Here is a 16,733-nt window from a genome sequence, read left to right as displayed (position 1 = left end):
AGTAGGAATGGAATCTCATTTATTTCAAGGGCATTACTTCTGAGTAAAACATACCAAAACCACTCAGTTGTGTTTCATCCTGTAATGGCAGAACACTTGGGGAGTGTTCTTCTTTTGATTGCTTAGCAACAGTGATCAAGTGTCCTTAGCAATGGGGCTGCCTGTTGACTGCCAAAGCATTAGAGCTGCCTCTGTGTTTTGTGTTCTAACTTTGTTCAGAAATATCTGATTGAATTCCTTTTTAAAAAAGAAAAAGAAAGAAAGCTAAGATTCTGGGACCCTAGAATCATAGAATTGTAGAGTTGGAAGGAACCCTGAAGGTCATCTAGTCCAACCCCTGCAATGCAGGAATCTCAGCTAAAGCATGCAGGACAGATGACCATCCAACCTCTGCTTAAAAATCTTCAAGGAAGGAGAGTCCATACTACTGTCAAACAGCTCTTACTATCAGAAAGTTCTTCCTGATGTTTAGTCAGAATCATCTTTCTTGTAACTTGAAGCCATTGGTTCAAGTCCTACCCTGCAGAGCAGAAGAAAACAAGCTTGCTCCATGTGACAGCCCTTGAGATATTTGAAGATGGCTATCATATCTCCTCTCAGTCTCCTCTTAACCAGGCTAAACATATCCAGCTCCTTCAAGCACTCCTCACCCAACTCCCTCAACTAACTGTTCTTCAAAAGGCTTGGTTTCCAGACCCTTGACCATCTTGGTCACCCTCCTCTGCAGTGCGGGTAGGTATTTTGAAGTGTGGCCAATCCAAACTAACAATAATAATGCAGAGTTATCTTCACTTTGCATTGTTTTTAAAGGATGACCATTTATTAACAGACTCCACAGCTTTCATGAAAATTGGTTTTAAGAAAAAGCTTGCTGCTTTCTTTCCCAGTGGCCACCCTTTAAAATGAACCAAGTTCCCAGAAGTTCCTTACTTTTTGTTTATAATGGCCTAAGCAGCAAGGATTCATATGAGATCTGGGTCTAAGAGGGAAAAGAGAGATGCTTTGGAGTTTAAATGGAAAACAACATTTCACACTTCCTCCTTCACAGTTTGTGCAGTTGCTTAGCTTTGCTAATGTTCTGCTGGGGAAGGTCATGAAGATGAAAAGCCTGGCAAGATGGGGGTGATGGAGCCTTTTCAAAAGAAAGGGAAATGGCAAGCAAGGGGGCCAAAAAATGTAATCACCAATAGTTGCACATTGCTCTTTTCCTTTTAATAGTTCCTCACACAGCTCAGCTTCAAGCTTTAGGAATCAGACAATAGGTCTTTTGTGAAGCTGTTCTGAAAATTGCACAGCAGTATTTTGCTCAGAAATATAGAAGCTTCTCAAAACCAAAATTATCCAAAATGAATGAATGCTGCTTTGTAAGCAAATGACTAAAAATGCAGTGTTCACATTAATATTTGGCCTTGTTAAGTTAGGTTCTGGCTTTTATTATATAACTCCTTGATTTGCTATCCTGAACCAGTCAAGTCATCTTTGACACCATCTGCACTATAAATTTAAAATACTATGATACCAGTTGAAACATTCATAGCTTCCCCCTCCCCACCCCCCAGAAAAAATCTGTATAGGTGTAATTTGCTAAGGGTGCTGAGAGTTGTTAGGAGATCCCTGTTCTCTTCATAGAGCTACAATTTGCAGAGTGCCCTAGGAAAATGAATTGATATTCAAATCACTCTGGAAATTTTAACTCTGTGGGAGGAATATGGGTCTCCTAATCACAGCCTTAACAAATTACACTTCCCAGAATTCTTTTGGGGAAGCCAAGACTGTTTAAAGCGGTATAAAAGTGTTTATGGTGCAGGTGAGTGAGGCCCATTAAGCCCTGTTGAAACCACTATGTGGGCAATGGCAATTTTGCTTTGGTTAAGTCAAATGGCTACTGAAATATTTTGCAGGAGAAACATTTGTACAAAAGCATTTGTTTAGTGGCATTCTTGGCTCACTGCCGTTTCCCCTTTTCTGAGAATTGTGAGGATCTAGAGAGCAATATCCTTCATGCCAGCGGTCACCATCAGGGGTTTTATCTTGAGATCAACAGTTTAGCTAATTTCAGACTCTAATTTGTTTACATGATCAAGTGATTAAACCAAGGCCACAGAAGTAAGCTGAAAGCAAGATAAAGAGACCCTGGTTAATTAGACGCTTCTCTTCCATTGTAGAGTAAGTGTCCATATGAATAGTACTTTGATCATTATCACTAACAGAGCTGAGTGGAGTTCAGAATTTACTGCCAGCACAAAGTGACCTAGAGTTTTCTGAGATAGTAACTCAAGAGCAGCCTATGATATCGAGAGTAAAGGTGTCTGGCTTTATCTTACTGGGATTTCCATACCCATGTAAAGGAGGATAAAACTGGATGAACTCGTCCCTGCCCCCTTCCAGCACTGAAATTACTCTTGAAAGAAGCGTCACCTGCAGCCAGTTGAATAGTTGCACCTTGACATGGTTGCAGTGTGCAGTGCCCACAACAATTTCTCCAGTTTGCAAATGTGCCCATGACCCCCCAAAACATTTTGCTATCCCTGCTCTAGCAGCTTAGGCAGAGGTTTTGTGCATTATCTTAAACAAGAGCTACCATTAATTGAACCTGGAACTCTCTGCAGGCAAACTTACTCTTCCACAGAACTACGTATGATCTCTTCCACTATTCAACTGCCTCTTAATGCCAAATGACTTTTTTAAAAAACAGTGATTGCACAGTGATGATCTAATCCTGTCTTTGTTGTAGTTGGATAGGATAGAGACTCTGAATCATCTTCAGAAAGCAACTGCATAAATCCGTATTCAGGCAAACATGTTGTTGTTTACCACAGGAGGTGACCTGGAAAATAGTTATTGACTTGGAAGGCTGGTCTCATTTCCATGCCCTTTCTATGCATAATCTGTGAGCAATTTGCATGAAATTAGATACAAAACTCTGTCTGGTAGACATGTTGCACACAAGATCTGTGGATCTTTAACTCTTTGATTTGTGTTGCTTTTCAACTTTTACAAAACGGTTCATTAAATATTGCAAAGCACATCAGGCCCAATCTCAACAGTTCCTCCTTGTCATTAGATAAGGTGACTCAATAGCTCTTCTGATTGTTAAACTCAGAAGGACAAAACCTTGAAATTGCTCCCCTAAAGTATGGAATAAAGGTTGGAGCACTAAGATCCCAAGACAGTTTAGCTTTAATTTCTTAGCTATTCAGACTTTGCTTCTGCAAGTTTTTCTGTGTGCCCAAGTGCATGGTGGGCTACTGTTGTTGTTTTTTTAAGATGGAAATTAAGATTCATTGGCTTTGATTTCTTGGTATTTTTAATTGGCAGCTCCTCAACTAAAATAATAAATATTGGATATTTCCTTAAATGTTAGGTAAGTCATGTGTTGATCACTCTGTTTTGCCTGACCTAACATTCATTTTAATAGAACATCTACTGCTACAACTGATAGTACTATTGCTACTGCTGCTTGCTGCTTCAAGTATGGGTGGTTGTGAAAGAGTAAGCTGGTAAATTATTTGAATGGGGCATGGTGATGAGCAAATAATCCGGCACCATGTAAGGAGATCAGGAGCAAGTCAGCTACTGAGCATAAACTAACAGATGAGGAACCTCTGGGCCTCCAGATGTTATTGAACTTCATTCATTCTTGACTGCTGGCCATAAAGGCTGGGACTCATGTGAGTTGAAGTGCAACAACATCTGGAGAGTGCCCCATTGCTGAAACAGGATCCAAAATAACATGTGAACTAGCCATTAGGAAATTTCTCCCCTTATGAAGAATTGCATACCCATTTGGTTGACTAAAGTGTTCCAAACGTTCAATGCCACTGTACAGTAGGGTTAAAATTTTCAAGGAGTTAACTGCAGAAGGTTTATGCAACTCTAGGAAGACCTTGTTCCCCACTTCTGTAAGTTAAGGGGGATACAAGTGAGCCTCTGGTGGAACTCACCCTGCGAACTTCCATAAATTGACATCATGATAGATTTGGCTTCTTGTGTATTGTATTGCCCATCTGCAGGCAGTGTTAAGGGGAAAAATGTCAGCTGATTCCACCATTACACTGTGCTGGGTTTTCTAAAGGTTATGTATATCAGTGTGCATTAGAACATAGAATGAGACTATTTCTTTTGGCAGTTTATATATCATAACAGCTCAGTGAAAATCTAAGTGAAACTAAAAATAGAGTATGATGTTATGCTTCTCAGCAGTTTATGTGCTTGCATAAACAGGAATGTTAAATATCTTAATATTCATTTTGCATTCAGTTTTAAATGCTACCATATTTCTGTGCCAACTAAAAAAGGCAAGTTCACTCTCCCAGATTTGAAACAGAAGGTCAGTAATATGCATTGCAAAGCTAAGCTTTGAGTTCCCAAGACTTGGAAGTGAGTGACATAAAAAAGTTTCATGGTGCATATTTAGTCTAGATTTCCTAAATTGGCTGGCTCTGACCATTAAGAGATGATCTTATGTTCAAATATATCTGTGTAGGCTATATTTATTCAAGTGCATAGAATCATAGAGTTGGAGGAGACCACAAGGGCCATCGAGTCCAACCCCCTGCCAAGCAGACTGTAAACCCTTCAGATTCACACATTCTTATAAATCACAAGAATTGCACCTCTACTCAGTGATATCAGCCAGACATTATTCAATGTTTCTTCATGTTCAAGAGCTGTCAAGGATTCAACCTATCCCATTCATCATCCTACCATTTTTAATCACTCATAATGAAATGTCAGCCTCCATTTCAAAGTACAGATGACTAGAAACACTATGGCTATGACAGCTACAGTTCTGTGGTTGCCAGGCCCATTCACTGTATTGCCAAGTTGCCCTAAAAAGTCTGAAACTGGCACAGATTTTTTCAGACTTGGCCATTTGAAAATGTTGACAACTCAAAAATACATATATTTATAATAGACTAGAAAACAGATGGTCTTCCATATTATGAGAATTTGTCAAGCCTTCCATAGCTATACATCAACACTCCCCCTTAAAAGTCTTCCTAAAATATTTCAAGGGTCTGGTGACACTGATGATGTTATGCATTAATGCAGTAAAAACCGCCTTCAAGCTCTAAGATGAAATCTTATCCTGATGACTAAAGTAAAATAGAATTTTTTCATTTATTTTAATGGAGCTAGGATTTCATACACAGACTAAAGCTAAGGCTGGATTTACCAGTGAATGAGCTGAGATTCATGAATAGATTCATAGGGTTCTGGCTGTGTGTTCTGGAAACCCTGTACACAGTATGGCAAAGGGCTAACATCAAGTTTCAGATATCAAAGCACCTGCATCCAGCTTGGATACGCAGGTGCCCCAACTCTTCTCGTTGATGCACTGCTGCTGTAAAGTGCAAACAGGAGTTTGCACAGGAAAGCTTTTCAAGCTCTGGATTCACATTCAAGTTCACCTTGGGACAGGAGCAGCAGGAGCACACTTATTTTCAAAGGAAGCCTAAGATACAAATGGCAGTGGATGCTGTGATGTCTGACGCCACTGGATGAACAGGAAGGGGATGGGCCCAAATAAGAATCCTAAGATATTCTGCGGTTGGTCCCCTGAGCACACTATTGTAGTGCTGTTATTATTGTGGAGATAGGCTAGGAATGGAATTAGAATGTAGGAGAACTTAATGAGGCCAAGTAAAACCAAAGCTTAGTTTGAGCAGAGATCTCCAGAGAATAGCCTGGGGTGTTTTTTTTTGTTGGGTGAAAAAGGGGAGATTGGGGGCAGGGACATGATAGTGGCATTTAAAATTATGCATTGTTTGGAGAAAGAGGAAAGAGGGAAGTTTTTATCCCTCTAATAGAACCCTGGCTTGTCCAGTGAAACTGAGCATTGGGTGATTCAGGACAGAGAAAAGGATGTACTTATTGAGACAGTACATGAACTGTGGAATTCACGGCCACAGGATATAGTGATGGAGATTAACTTGGGTTTAGACAAATGCATGGAGGATGAGGTGGCTGATGGCTACTCCTCACAATGGCATGATACCTTCAGTATCAAGTGGCATGCCTCTCAACACCATGTGGAAACACAAGTGTGAAGAGTGTTTGGTGCCCTTGTCCTTCATTTGGATTTCCCATAGGCATTTGGTTGACCACTGTGAGAACAGGATGCTGGGCCAGATGGGAACTTTGTTTGATTCAGCAGGGCTCTTACAATGAATATTCTTATGTTAACTCATTTTTTAAAACCAAAGCTCAACCTGAGGACCACATCCAAAATAATAATAACGTGTCCTTTTGATTCTGACCAACAAGCATGACATTAAAAAACCCTTCAGTTTAAAGTGTGGGATTATGACACAGAGACCATGACTTCTAGGCATCCTTAACTCTGGCTCCTTTTGATTTTAAATAAGTGTTCCAAGCAGAGAAAGGGAGGAAATCAGTGTGGCACTAAATGGGGTGTGCACACAGGGAACAACAGGACTCACTTCCCCACCATATTTTTCTTCAACACGGACCCAAATCTATTTCAGGAAGTTCCTCCAACCCTCCAGAACACATTTAGGGGGCATGTGGGGAGGGGAGAGGGGTGGAAAGTCCTGTTTCATGAGTGGACATTGTTCTGCACATGTAACAACTTAGTTGAATCCCACCCAGGAACTATGTCTCAGAGGTTAAATGTATGTTTGGAACTTACAAGGCTCCATGTTCAATCCCTGGCCTCTTCATTTAAATGGCTCAGGTAGCAGGTGATGGGAAAGACCTCAGCTGGAGACCCTAGAGAGTTCCCTCTAGAAAGCTAGCCTGGCACAGTATAAGACAGCTTCCTATCTTTAAGAGAAGTTGAGTAAATATTCACAACCCTAGCAGTGTATTTTTATTCAGATAGATACCCCAAAGACCATCTCATCTCTTAAATACCCAATCAATCACTACACTCTGCAGGTGAGGGCCTCCTGCAGATACTATCAGGAGGTCTATTCCTTTCCATACAATGTAGGAATCACAACTTCAGTGATGTCCCCTATTTCCTTCAGTTGAACATTAGTAGGAGCTTTCTCTCAAATTAGGGTATTTTGGCTATGCGTCTCTCTCTCTCTCCTACTGAAAACTTCCATTTTTCAACAAGTCTTTTAAATTAACATCTTTTCCAGTCTGTATTGGAATTGTTTTTAGGATGTTTTACCACCTGTTGTTTGCTGTCCATGGCTCCTTTAGGAGAAAGGGTGGGATAATTTAATAATAATAATAGCATAGAAAGCTGAGAAAGAGAGAGATATTTTGTTAAATATTTGGCTACTCTATAGCTGTGCTTTCAGAGCAGAGCACATTACAAGATTAAAAATAAGACACCAATAAGAACAGAGGCTTCTTAGCCCATTGTTTTCATCTGGGAAGGCAGAATCACATTATAAATGTTTAAAGTCAATGAAAGGAAGCAAAACCTCACAAAACATGTTTAATATAGGATTATTTCCTGTGGAATGCCTTCCAGATGTTTTCTCACACCACCTTCTAGAAAATATAGTCTGAGGTCATTTTTTTAAGGCGATAAATAAAGTCCTGTTTTTTGTCACAGTGTCAGAAAATTGTCATTCTCGTGCTTTATTAAATTACCCTGGGTTCATGATTTGCACCATATTTTTCAAAATTGTTTGTTTCACATAAAGGCCAGTGTTATAAGAATATTTTTCTGTTGACTATAAATAATTTTCATTTGGACTTGCTTCCGAGGCTGACAATTTCCCCTTTGATCTCATTGCAGATCTCATTGCAGACTCGATCTTGTAGTACTAAGGATTTTAATGCTCAACCTTCATTGGATTACATCTTTGGCAGATTCTTTTGTCTAAATATGTCAGACAAATAACCATATTATATGCAGAAAGTGGTGAAGAGAAAATATTCTTTGGCTGTTTTAACTTCTACACAACACTATCTATCCGAGGGCAGCATCAACAGAGCAGCAGAGAAATGGGAGGGTACAGTTATTTACTTAGCATTTCTATCATGCCTTTCAATTCACAGTGGATTACATAACAAGATAAACAAGATAAAACACAATCAACTATATATTGCATCTGAGTTGCACGCAAGCTCTGGAATATATATATATATATGCCACATTAGATCGGAACACATTGCTTCCTTCAGCTGAAAGGTGGCCTTTATACAATTTATGCTCACTTGTCATTTGAGCACCTCTTTTTCCTTTGAGCATACAACCATGTGGTTGATATGGTTGTTTCTAGTAAGCATATTAAGGTAGGGGGAACCCTCTCTTTGTACTGTTAGTTTAAAGTAGATTGGCCTTCGCCAACTTGGTCTTGTCTCATTGTTTTGGAACACAGCTCCCATGAGACCCAGCCAGGATGGCTGATGGGAGTTGTAGTCCAAAACATCGGAGGGACAGCAAGTTGGAGAAGGCGGTTTAACTAAAGGGTGCCTCTTGTTTCTACACTGGATAATCCTTTGGTCTGATCTAGTAGGGCTTTTCTTGAAAGCTTCTGTGCCTTGGTTCTGTGCTTCCTCATATTTTCATGCTTCTTTTCAGATTGATTTTTCTGATTAAATGGCTTTTATGGATGCTCCTGTCTGAAATTGTCCTTCCTGAAAACTTCAGCAGTGCTTTATTGTAAATTTTGATGTAACATTCCCCTTACGTAAAGGGGGTATGCCTGCCAAATGGTGTCTAGACACTTGAGCAGAGTTGGCTAATTATTAGTCACCCCATGCCTTTGTCCTCAGGAATGGGAGAGAATAGCAAGTGCATCTCATAAATCCAAAATGGAAGCTTTAAGATCTTTTGTTTTGCTTTTTCTTACTTAGCTATCACAATCTGCCTTTTCTACTGGAAGATGTGTTCACGGTGGAAGTTAATCCATTAGAGCGAATGGGACACTGTCCCATCAACCACAGTATTCTCTCAGGCAGCCCCAACCTACGTGCCTTCTAAGCAGTGCAGGGGGTAGCACTGCCTGTCAGCTTCATCATTTTTAGTTTCTGTGTTGTCCTTGTAGAATTCAACAGGTAGGAGGATGGGGACAAAACTGGAATTAGCTAACTCTGCCTGTCATTGGTTCTAGCTCAACCTACTGTTTGGGCTCCTTGTCTTCTGCCCTTTCAGTCCCAACAGGCACCAGGCGCTACTGTGTGCTAGACAAACAGGATCCATAGTCACCAGTCTTTTGTTCTCCTCCTTGACTGCCCACCACCTTCTGAAATCAACCTTGGATCCAGTCCTGGCTTAGTGGATCAGCAGATTCTGTCTTCCATCTTCAAAAGAGTACCAGATTCTGACTGGATTCCAAGAGCTTTTTTTTTTTTTTTTTACATTGTACCATGTGCAAGCCATACACAGAGACAGATTCATCCATTCACTCAGATTGCAGTTTTGGTTAATGAGGTTCTTGATGTTCTTAAGTGAATTTTACCTCACTACACAAACTGTGTTGCAAGTGAGTTCAAAATCAGTTCTGTTACTAATCACCAGTAGATCAGCCAAGGTCTAGGTCAATAAATAAGTATCAAAAGGAAAATACATTTGTAGAAATTTGGCACAGTTTTCCGAACACAGAGGCCTCAGTTCTTTTCAAATGGATACATACTTTACAAATAGCACACATAGGGTTTGCCACAGTTCAGTTGAGCAACCATAAAAGGCCAAAGTGATAATTGCTTCAGATAATTTCCAAACATCAATGAGCTTTTCAAGAATTTGGAATAAAGAAAGGTTTAAAGGTCTCAACTATTTTGATTACAATGTCATCACATTTCAATACATACTGATATGTGTACAGAAATGTAATAAGTATAATTTTCTTTTGTGAATTCGTGGATTTTCCCCGGCCTTTCCGTTGTTATTCTGTGTTTTTGCTCTGCTCCACATACTGCTTTGCATTCCTTCCAGTCTAACATGGAGAAGTTCTAAAATTAATCCCAGTATTGTTAGTAGTGGATGCTGTGGTTGGGCTCTATGACTCACCTGACCTCCCTCTGCCTGCTGCACGCAGGGACAGAGAAGACAAAGGTCAAGGTTGTCACAGGGCAAACATGCTAGCAGAACCAATCTAGTGGCCCTGCTGGTGCATTTACATTGGGCCAGCCTTGCCACCACCTCACCCTCTCCATCCCACTTTGCAGCAACAACTCAGTCAGATGGAGGACATGTGAGCAGCACAGTCCCAACTGCATTTTTTCCCCATTCAAGTTACTGATATGCACAAATGTGTCTGCACATTTATTCAGCACAGCACAAAACAGAAATATTGATGCAGTCACGGTCACCATCACATTAAGATTTATTTTTGCACTGGTGCACGTTACAGATATGGTTGAGGAAGAATATGAACAAAAGGGAGTGGCAGCTTCAGCTTACTGCACCTAAATAATATCCAAAGCAGAGGAGTTATAGAATCCTCACACTCAGTGATAATCTGCAAACAAGGCCAGGGAATTTGACTTCTGGGGGTTATTTGCATGGGGACAATATTATATGCATCCCTTCCTGACTCCAGTGATTCACATAAAAGCCATCAGAATAAAGTTCAAAAGTTATCCAAACAGTTTTATTATTCATCTCTGAATTAATCCTAGCCTGCTTCCTTCCTTGATGTTTTGCATCCTACAGTCCCAAGGTCAACACTAAATTATAAAAATTAATCAAGTATATATTGTTCTGTCTAGTTGGCCTGCTCTGCCCTGATATGAACTGTGAACACTGGAGATTTCTGGTTGAATAGGTTCCTACTCCTAGAAGAGTAGCATAACTCTATGTGCATTTAAGATTAGAAAAGCCTTTGAACTTTTGCAAGCTTACCCATCCATCTCTACTTTCAATCCACTCAATAAAGCACATTAGCTCTCTTTACAAGAATAGATCAAATGATAATAGCAAACAAAATTAATTAGTCTCCAGAGACTTTTCCTTTTAAAAAGTTGCAAGAATTTACAGATTTGTTGTTGGTTTTTTGCTTTCCAATGGTAAAATGTATACAAAGGATAACTGCATAAAGTGACAGCTGACAACTGAAATATTCAGGTTCTCAGGAAACTTTACTTCTTTACAATCACTTGTGCAGGTTTTTAAATTTTATTTTTTGTGGACAAGAAGTAGCAATAACCGCAGGCTTGCCCTTGAGTAGGAAATCTAAATAATTAAGATAATAATAACAATAAAGGGCCAAGGTGGAAACAGAATGGTTCACAGTAGAGTAGCAAGTTCATGATTTTCCTACATCTTCAGAGAGTGTCAATATGAAAGAGATCATACTGTGTTTGAGGCTGATGTGGAGTTATTGATCAAATGGGTGGGGGGAGCATAGCTGACTGGTAGAGCACATGCTATGTCTGTTTATAGTCCTTATAATCTCCTGTTAAAAACTTTCTCCACTGAGAAAGTTCTCTCTTTCTGCCTGAGATGCAGGAGAGCTGATGCCAGTCAAGGGAGTATTCAGGCATCTCTTGCTCAGAGACAGTGTAATAAGAAAACAGAATCACATCCACTGGCCCCATTCCTTTCATGCTTCCTCTGGCCACAACCCTTTAGGGTTGTATCGGTTCTGGGCGGTGCTTTCCCCCTAGAAAATAGGTGCCAGTACTAACCATAAAGTTGTTACAGGAAGTGTCGCACTTTTTATCAACAACAAAAAGAGGTGTCAGTGCCACGTACCCTTGAGTACCCCTTGAAAAGAAAAGCACTGATTCTAGGTAAGAAAAGAATGAGTTTATGCTATCACTTCATGGTGTTGGGTGATGGATGGATGGCCATCTGTCATGGATGCTTTACTTGACATTCCTGCTTGGCAGGGGGTTGGACTAGATGACCCTTGGATCCCTTCCAAATCTATGATTCTATGAAATTATTCTTTGCTAAGTCCTCTAAGCACACACAGCAATTGTTTTGTTTTTGTTTGTTTTACTTACTCGTCTTAAAATACTATGCAAAGTTCAGCAGGAATGGGTCTTATAAGGTGCAACTGTAATCATTAAGCTGTGGTGACAGTCATGTGCCTTCACTGAGATAGCTGCTTGTAGAACTTTGGTTTCTTAGTTTTATACATAGATAGGCTATCTCTGTGATGCCCCTGTAGCTGGACTGGGGGTGGGGAAGCTCCTGTTTTACTTCATAACATTAAGCTTCTACAGTTCTGCCTAGCACAGCATTCATCTTCAGTTTATTACACTGTCAGCCATTTATTTCATTAATGGGCCTAATCATGTGAGCGCAGCATGTCATAGGATTGCGGGTAAGCACAGCTGTATTTGCTCTGCCAACAACAAAACTAAATTCTGTGCTGAGGGGAACTGAATTCTCTGCCAAGAAAGTTTTGTTCTTTAATCTGCATGCTTTTAATCAAGCATCTTTGCCCCATTTTCTTTCTTTTAATTCTGTTTGCGCTAACCACAGGGAGGGAAGGAGTGAGTGAAAAAAGGTTCAGAAGCTTAGCCCACCCATCACTGGAACTCTTAGGTCACATCCGCACCATACATTAAAAGCATTCTTGTACTACTTTAATGGTTGTGGCCAAAGAATCCTAAGGACTATAGTTTGTCACAGAGCTATACTTCCCAGCACCCTTAATAAACTACAGTTCACAGGATTCTTGGAAGGAAACAACAACTGTTTGGAGTGATATTCGTGTACTTTAAATGTATAGTGCGGACCTGACCTTAGTCAGCAAACCTCTTGATATTTCACTAGGTACTACTCACACACCTTTAAACTTATGTTTGTGACCATAGAAAGGGTGGAACTATATTGATAAATTAAAATTAAATGTCATATCCCTGCAGCCTAGTGCTGCCTGCAGTGTGTCCCCCACCAGCTGGAGTGTGGTGAATGTCTAGAATGGGCAGGGCCTTTTCATTAATGGCACCAACTTCACTGAACTCCTTCTGCAGAGATTCCCTCCTGGCTCCAGCATTGTGTCATTGCATGCCTGGTTTTTTTAAAAAAAGGCTTTAAAAAAGGAAAGGCCTTTGGAACTGGCTGGTTTTCTTAGTCCCTGTTTTCTTGCTACTGTGTTGGGGATTGTTTTCCATTTAAATTGATTAATCCTACTATGTTAATTTGCTGGGGGTTATGCCTCTGATTATTTCTGTTACCAGGTATTGTTGTTCTTTTTGTTAATTGCTTTTTGGCTATTGTTTTAACTTTTTTGCTGTTAGCTGCTCTGAGGCCATTTGAAAGACAGAGTGGGCTATTCATTTTAAAAATAAAATAAACTGATACTAACCAATCCAATAATGTGAATATGTCAATTTTTCAGCAGTCCCATAGTCACTTTCATGTACTACACCCACAATTGCTGGATTATAACCCTAAATTCAGAACCCACTGTGCATGGACACAACAAGCAGGACATCACAGTTTATACATTGCCACAGTTTTAAGGATCCCTTCCTCTGCCTCAGGCAATGGTAATTGTTAGTTCTGAAGCTTTTCTCATGCACTTAAATTATGAGCTGAGGAAGGCTTGAGAGTGCAACAGCCATTTTATGTGGCATTGAGCAAGCCATCCAACACCCACCTTAAAACTATTCTGCACCTTCCTTCTTTTTGTAAGTGAAAGTACTTTTGGGTTTCAAATGACAAGCAAAGAAGTGCTGTGTGGCAATTTGAAGGTTGCCACTGTAGGTATTTTTGCAGTGCAAACCACTTGACGATGAGGCTCCCAGGCATTTGCTACATGATCAATTAGTCCACCTGCTTGGACAGATCTATGGGTGGAAGAATTCAACATAACATTGCTCTAGTCATTCCATTAATCCAAGCCTTTCAGCTTGCCAGGCATAACATTCTTCCTTCCTGCCTCCCAAAAACACGTGCTTTTGGAATTTTTCTGACACCGCCCACCCCACCCCCGGCCAGTTGCAGGGGGCATGCAGGGAGAATAGTGGGGAAAGCCCCACTACACAAGTAGAAATCCTTGCACAGGGCTTCTGCTGAAGGGGCTTGTTAGGTGAATCCCTGCCATGGTCTCCTTACATATTTCAAATGCTGATGAAAAAATCTCACCAAGCGAACACTTCATTGATGGATTTAGCTGTTGTCTCTACTTAGCAGGAGTGTTCTGAGTGCTCTGTCATGTATAAAATGTGCATTTTCCAGAGCACTGGCTGTAGGATTTTATCTTATTTTTGCCCGTTTATACCTTAACACTTCTTTGCTATGCACCATTGAGATAAATGCTGTGTTTAAAGATGGTACTCTTAACAGTTTGAATGTGTACAGTGTATGTGTGTAAAGGAGAATTAAATATTGACAAAAAGAGAGAAGAGTGCAAAAGGTAAGACAGCCTGGAGGTTTGGTTTTTAAAGATATGTATTTTTTCTTCTTCTTCTTACAACATTGCAGATCTCGCCTTGCAGATTTTTTCACAAACTGCCAGCCTGAGTCACGATCTATTAGTAGCTGTCTGAAGGAAAACTACGCTGACTGCCTCCTTGCTTACTCCGGGCTTATTGGTAAGGCTTTCCCCCCTCACTTGGGTTTGCTTTTTTGTGGAGTGGGGGTGGATAGGTGGGTGAGAAGTGAGGCTTTTTTTGGTGTGTTGGTATGGAAATGAAACAAAAGGCAAGGGGAACTCCAAGAAGTTGTTGTTGTTGGCATCCATCTCTCTTGGGAGAACATGGAAGAGTGTGCCTTTGGGGGTGAAGACAAACTGTTGGAAACTACTGTGGTACTAGAGACATGTTTTCTTGCAACTGGGGCAGATGAGCGCATCTGGTTTCGCTGGTGCAGATGCACCAGGGCATTTCTTTTCCCTGTTTTCCTCCCAGTGGTCATTTCTGCTCTGGTCACTGCTATCGATACACATTCTGACTGTCTGTTTCCAGACTGTGGTCATCTGCAAGGGATTCCCACATGGCAGGGTTGATGTTGCCAGGCTTCATGTCATGGTTGCAGAGACTTTTGTAACACAGAGTTGGGCTGCCAACAGTCCTGGTGCCTGAAGCCAGCTCCCCTTGGGGATCCTGCCCTCTTCCATTTTGTGGACATGACCACAGGAGTGCAAGCATGCTGGGAGTGTGGGCTTGGGAGAGCACATCTTTCTTTGAAACTCTGTCGTGCCAAACCCCAACATCATCTCAGGCATCTTGAAGATTTTGTTGAAAAGCAGAGATAAAAGAAATGCTCATCCGCCACGTATAAGAACAATACCAGGACACAATCCATGCATAGCTCAGCTCTTAAAAGTTCTTTTCTATTTACCTTTGAGTTAAAATTAATGAAATTTCCAAGGCAGTAAGCCTAAGCCTAAAGTTCATAGAAATGAAAGCAAATGGGCAAAAGGTTTGTGTACCAGGGAAGGAAGAATATTTTGAATGAAAGAGCCCACATGTGAAGTACTCTTAAAGAATAGATTCTGAATTACCTCTAGTTGGGGACTACTACTCACATACTAGTAACTGGTAGCTTTGTTAAGGAATGTCCCTCAAACATCATATCCAGCCACTCAATGCAGCCATACCAGGTATATGCATGGAAAACTGTTTCCACAAATGGATCTCCTTTGCTGTATTAGATCACCTGACTGGTAGGATTTAGGACCCCCAGAATAATCAAGTATGCAGCTAATCACTATATTATTTGTCAGTCTCTGTGCCCCCACTCTGCATTCCTGGTATCTACTCGTGGGTGTGGAATAATGTAATAAGATAATTACCGTGGTGTGGACATGCAGGTGTTGCTACTGAGACAGAGACTGTTTACCAAAGGGAAGCTATAACATGTTCTGACTTTCTGTTGGCAGTTCAGTTTCTTTTCCCCCCATATAGATTGGGGGGGGGGCTCATTGCATGCACAGTTAGTCTTTATGTTTATCTGAACTATTGTTTAGAGCAAGCTTTAGAATATCCCACAAGTAACTTGGGTGAAATTTACTTTGCTATGAAAACGACTTCTCCTTTCTAGGGAAAGGATAGTTTCCTTGATGAATGAAACCAATTATCTTCTAATTTGTTTCCAAGAAGTCTGTTTGTGAATGACCCCCTGTGTCCTTATTAAATGGTTTCTGAGGTACCTGTCATTCCCAGTGAAGGCAAAACTATCCCTTCAGATTGTTATCGTAATTAACATTTGGATTTATCATTGCTACTTCTGCTTGAGTGACTGTCAAGTACCACTGGCTTCACTTCAGAGCAAGACATTTGCCCACAGTGGACATCCCTGCATTATAAGAATGAACTGCAGTGAGCTTTTGGCTCACATTATCCCACAGCAGCCTCAAGGAGGAGTTTGGAAGTTTTCACTTCTGGTTTAGATTAACAAGAGCTAGTGGTGTCAGCTGAACCCAACAAAGTGTTGACTGTTTGAAAGGCAGTAAGTAAGCATTAAATGATGGATCAGAAAGCTAGCTTAACAGACTGATGACAGAGATATCTCTTGATTTGGAAAGATGGGTATTACTCAGATGTAGTATTTGGGGTGGAATAATACACATAAGATGAATATCTTGCCATGGATAATTTTTGATGCTTTGTAGTATTCCTTTCTTTTTCCTGAAGTCATTTTCAAACACATAATATGGCAATTCAGAAGTTTCTTTGTGGGACTTTGCCTCCCTTTTTACTTTAAAAACTGCAGTTGTCAATATTGGAAGAAAGATTTAATTTTCCAGATCTTAGACTGTACCATAAAGCATATATATCTTTTAGCTCATACAAATGATTGGCAAGCTTCGCCCCCCTCTCCCCTGCAAACAGCCCTGGACAGGTAATCATAAAGATGATATACTTGGCACCCCTTTATGGATGGATGGCAATAGGGT

General features: G+C 40.5%; 1 protein-coding gene across 1 annotated transcript in view; it reads left to right on the top strand.

Moving 5' to 3' along the window:
- The window catches only part of GFRA1 (GDNF family receptor alpha 1), a 181,197-nt gene that overhangs the window by 125,189 nt on the left and 39,275 nt on the right, over positions 1-16,733 (top strand). The window contains exon 5 of the mRNA XM_081193019.1: positions 14,318-14,427. Within this exon, the coding sequence (XP_081049145.1) occupies positions 14,318-14,427 (110 nt within the window). The remainder of the gene's footprint in view (positions 1-14,317; positions 14,428-16,733) is intronic.

This window comes from Podarcis bocagei (assembly GCF_964188305.1).
Source record: "Podarcis bocagei genome assembly, chromosome: 4".
NCBI classification, from domain to species: domain Eukaryota; kingdom Metazoa; phylum Chordata; class Lepidosauria; order Squamata; family Lacertidae; genus Podarcis; species Podarcis bocagei.
Note: the sequence above shows the minus strand (reverse complement) of the source record. Positions and strands in the feature narration are given on the sequence as shown.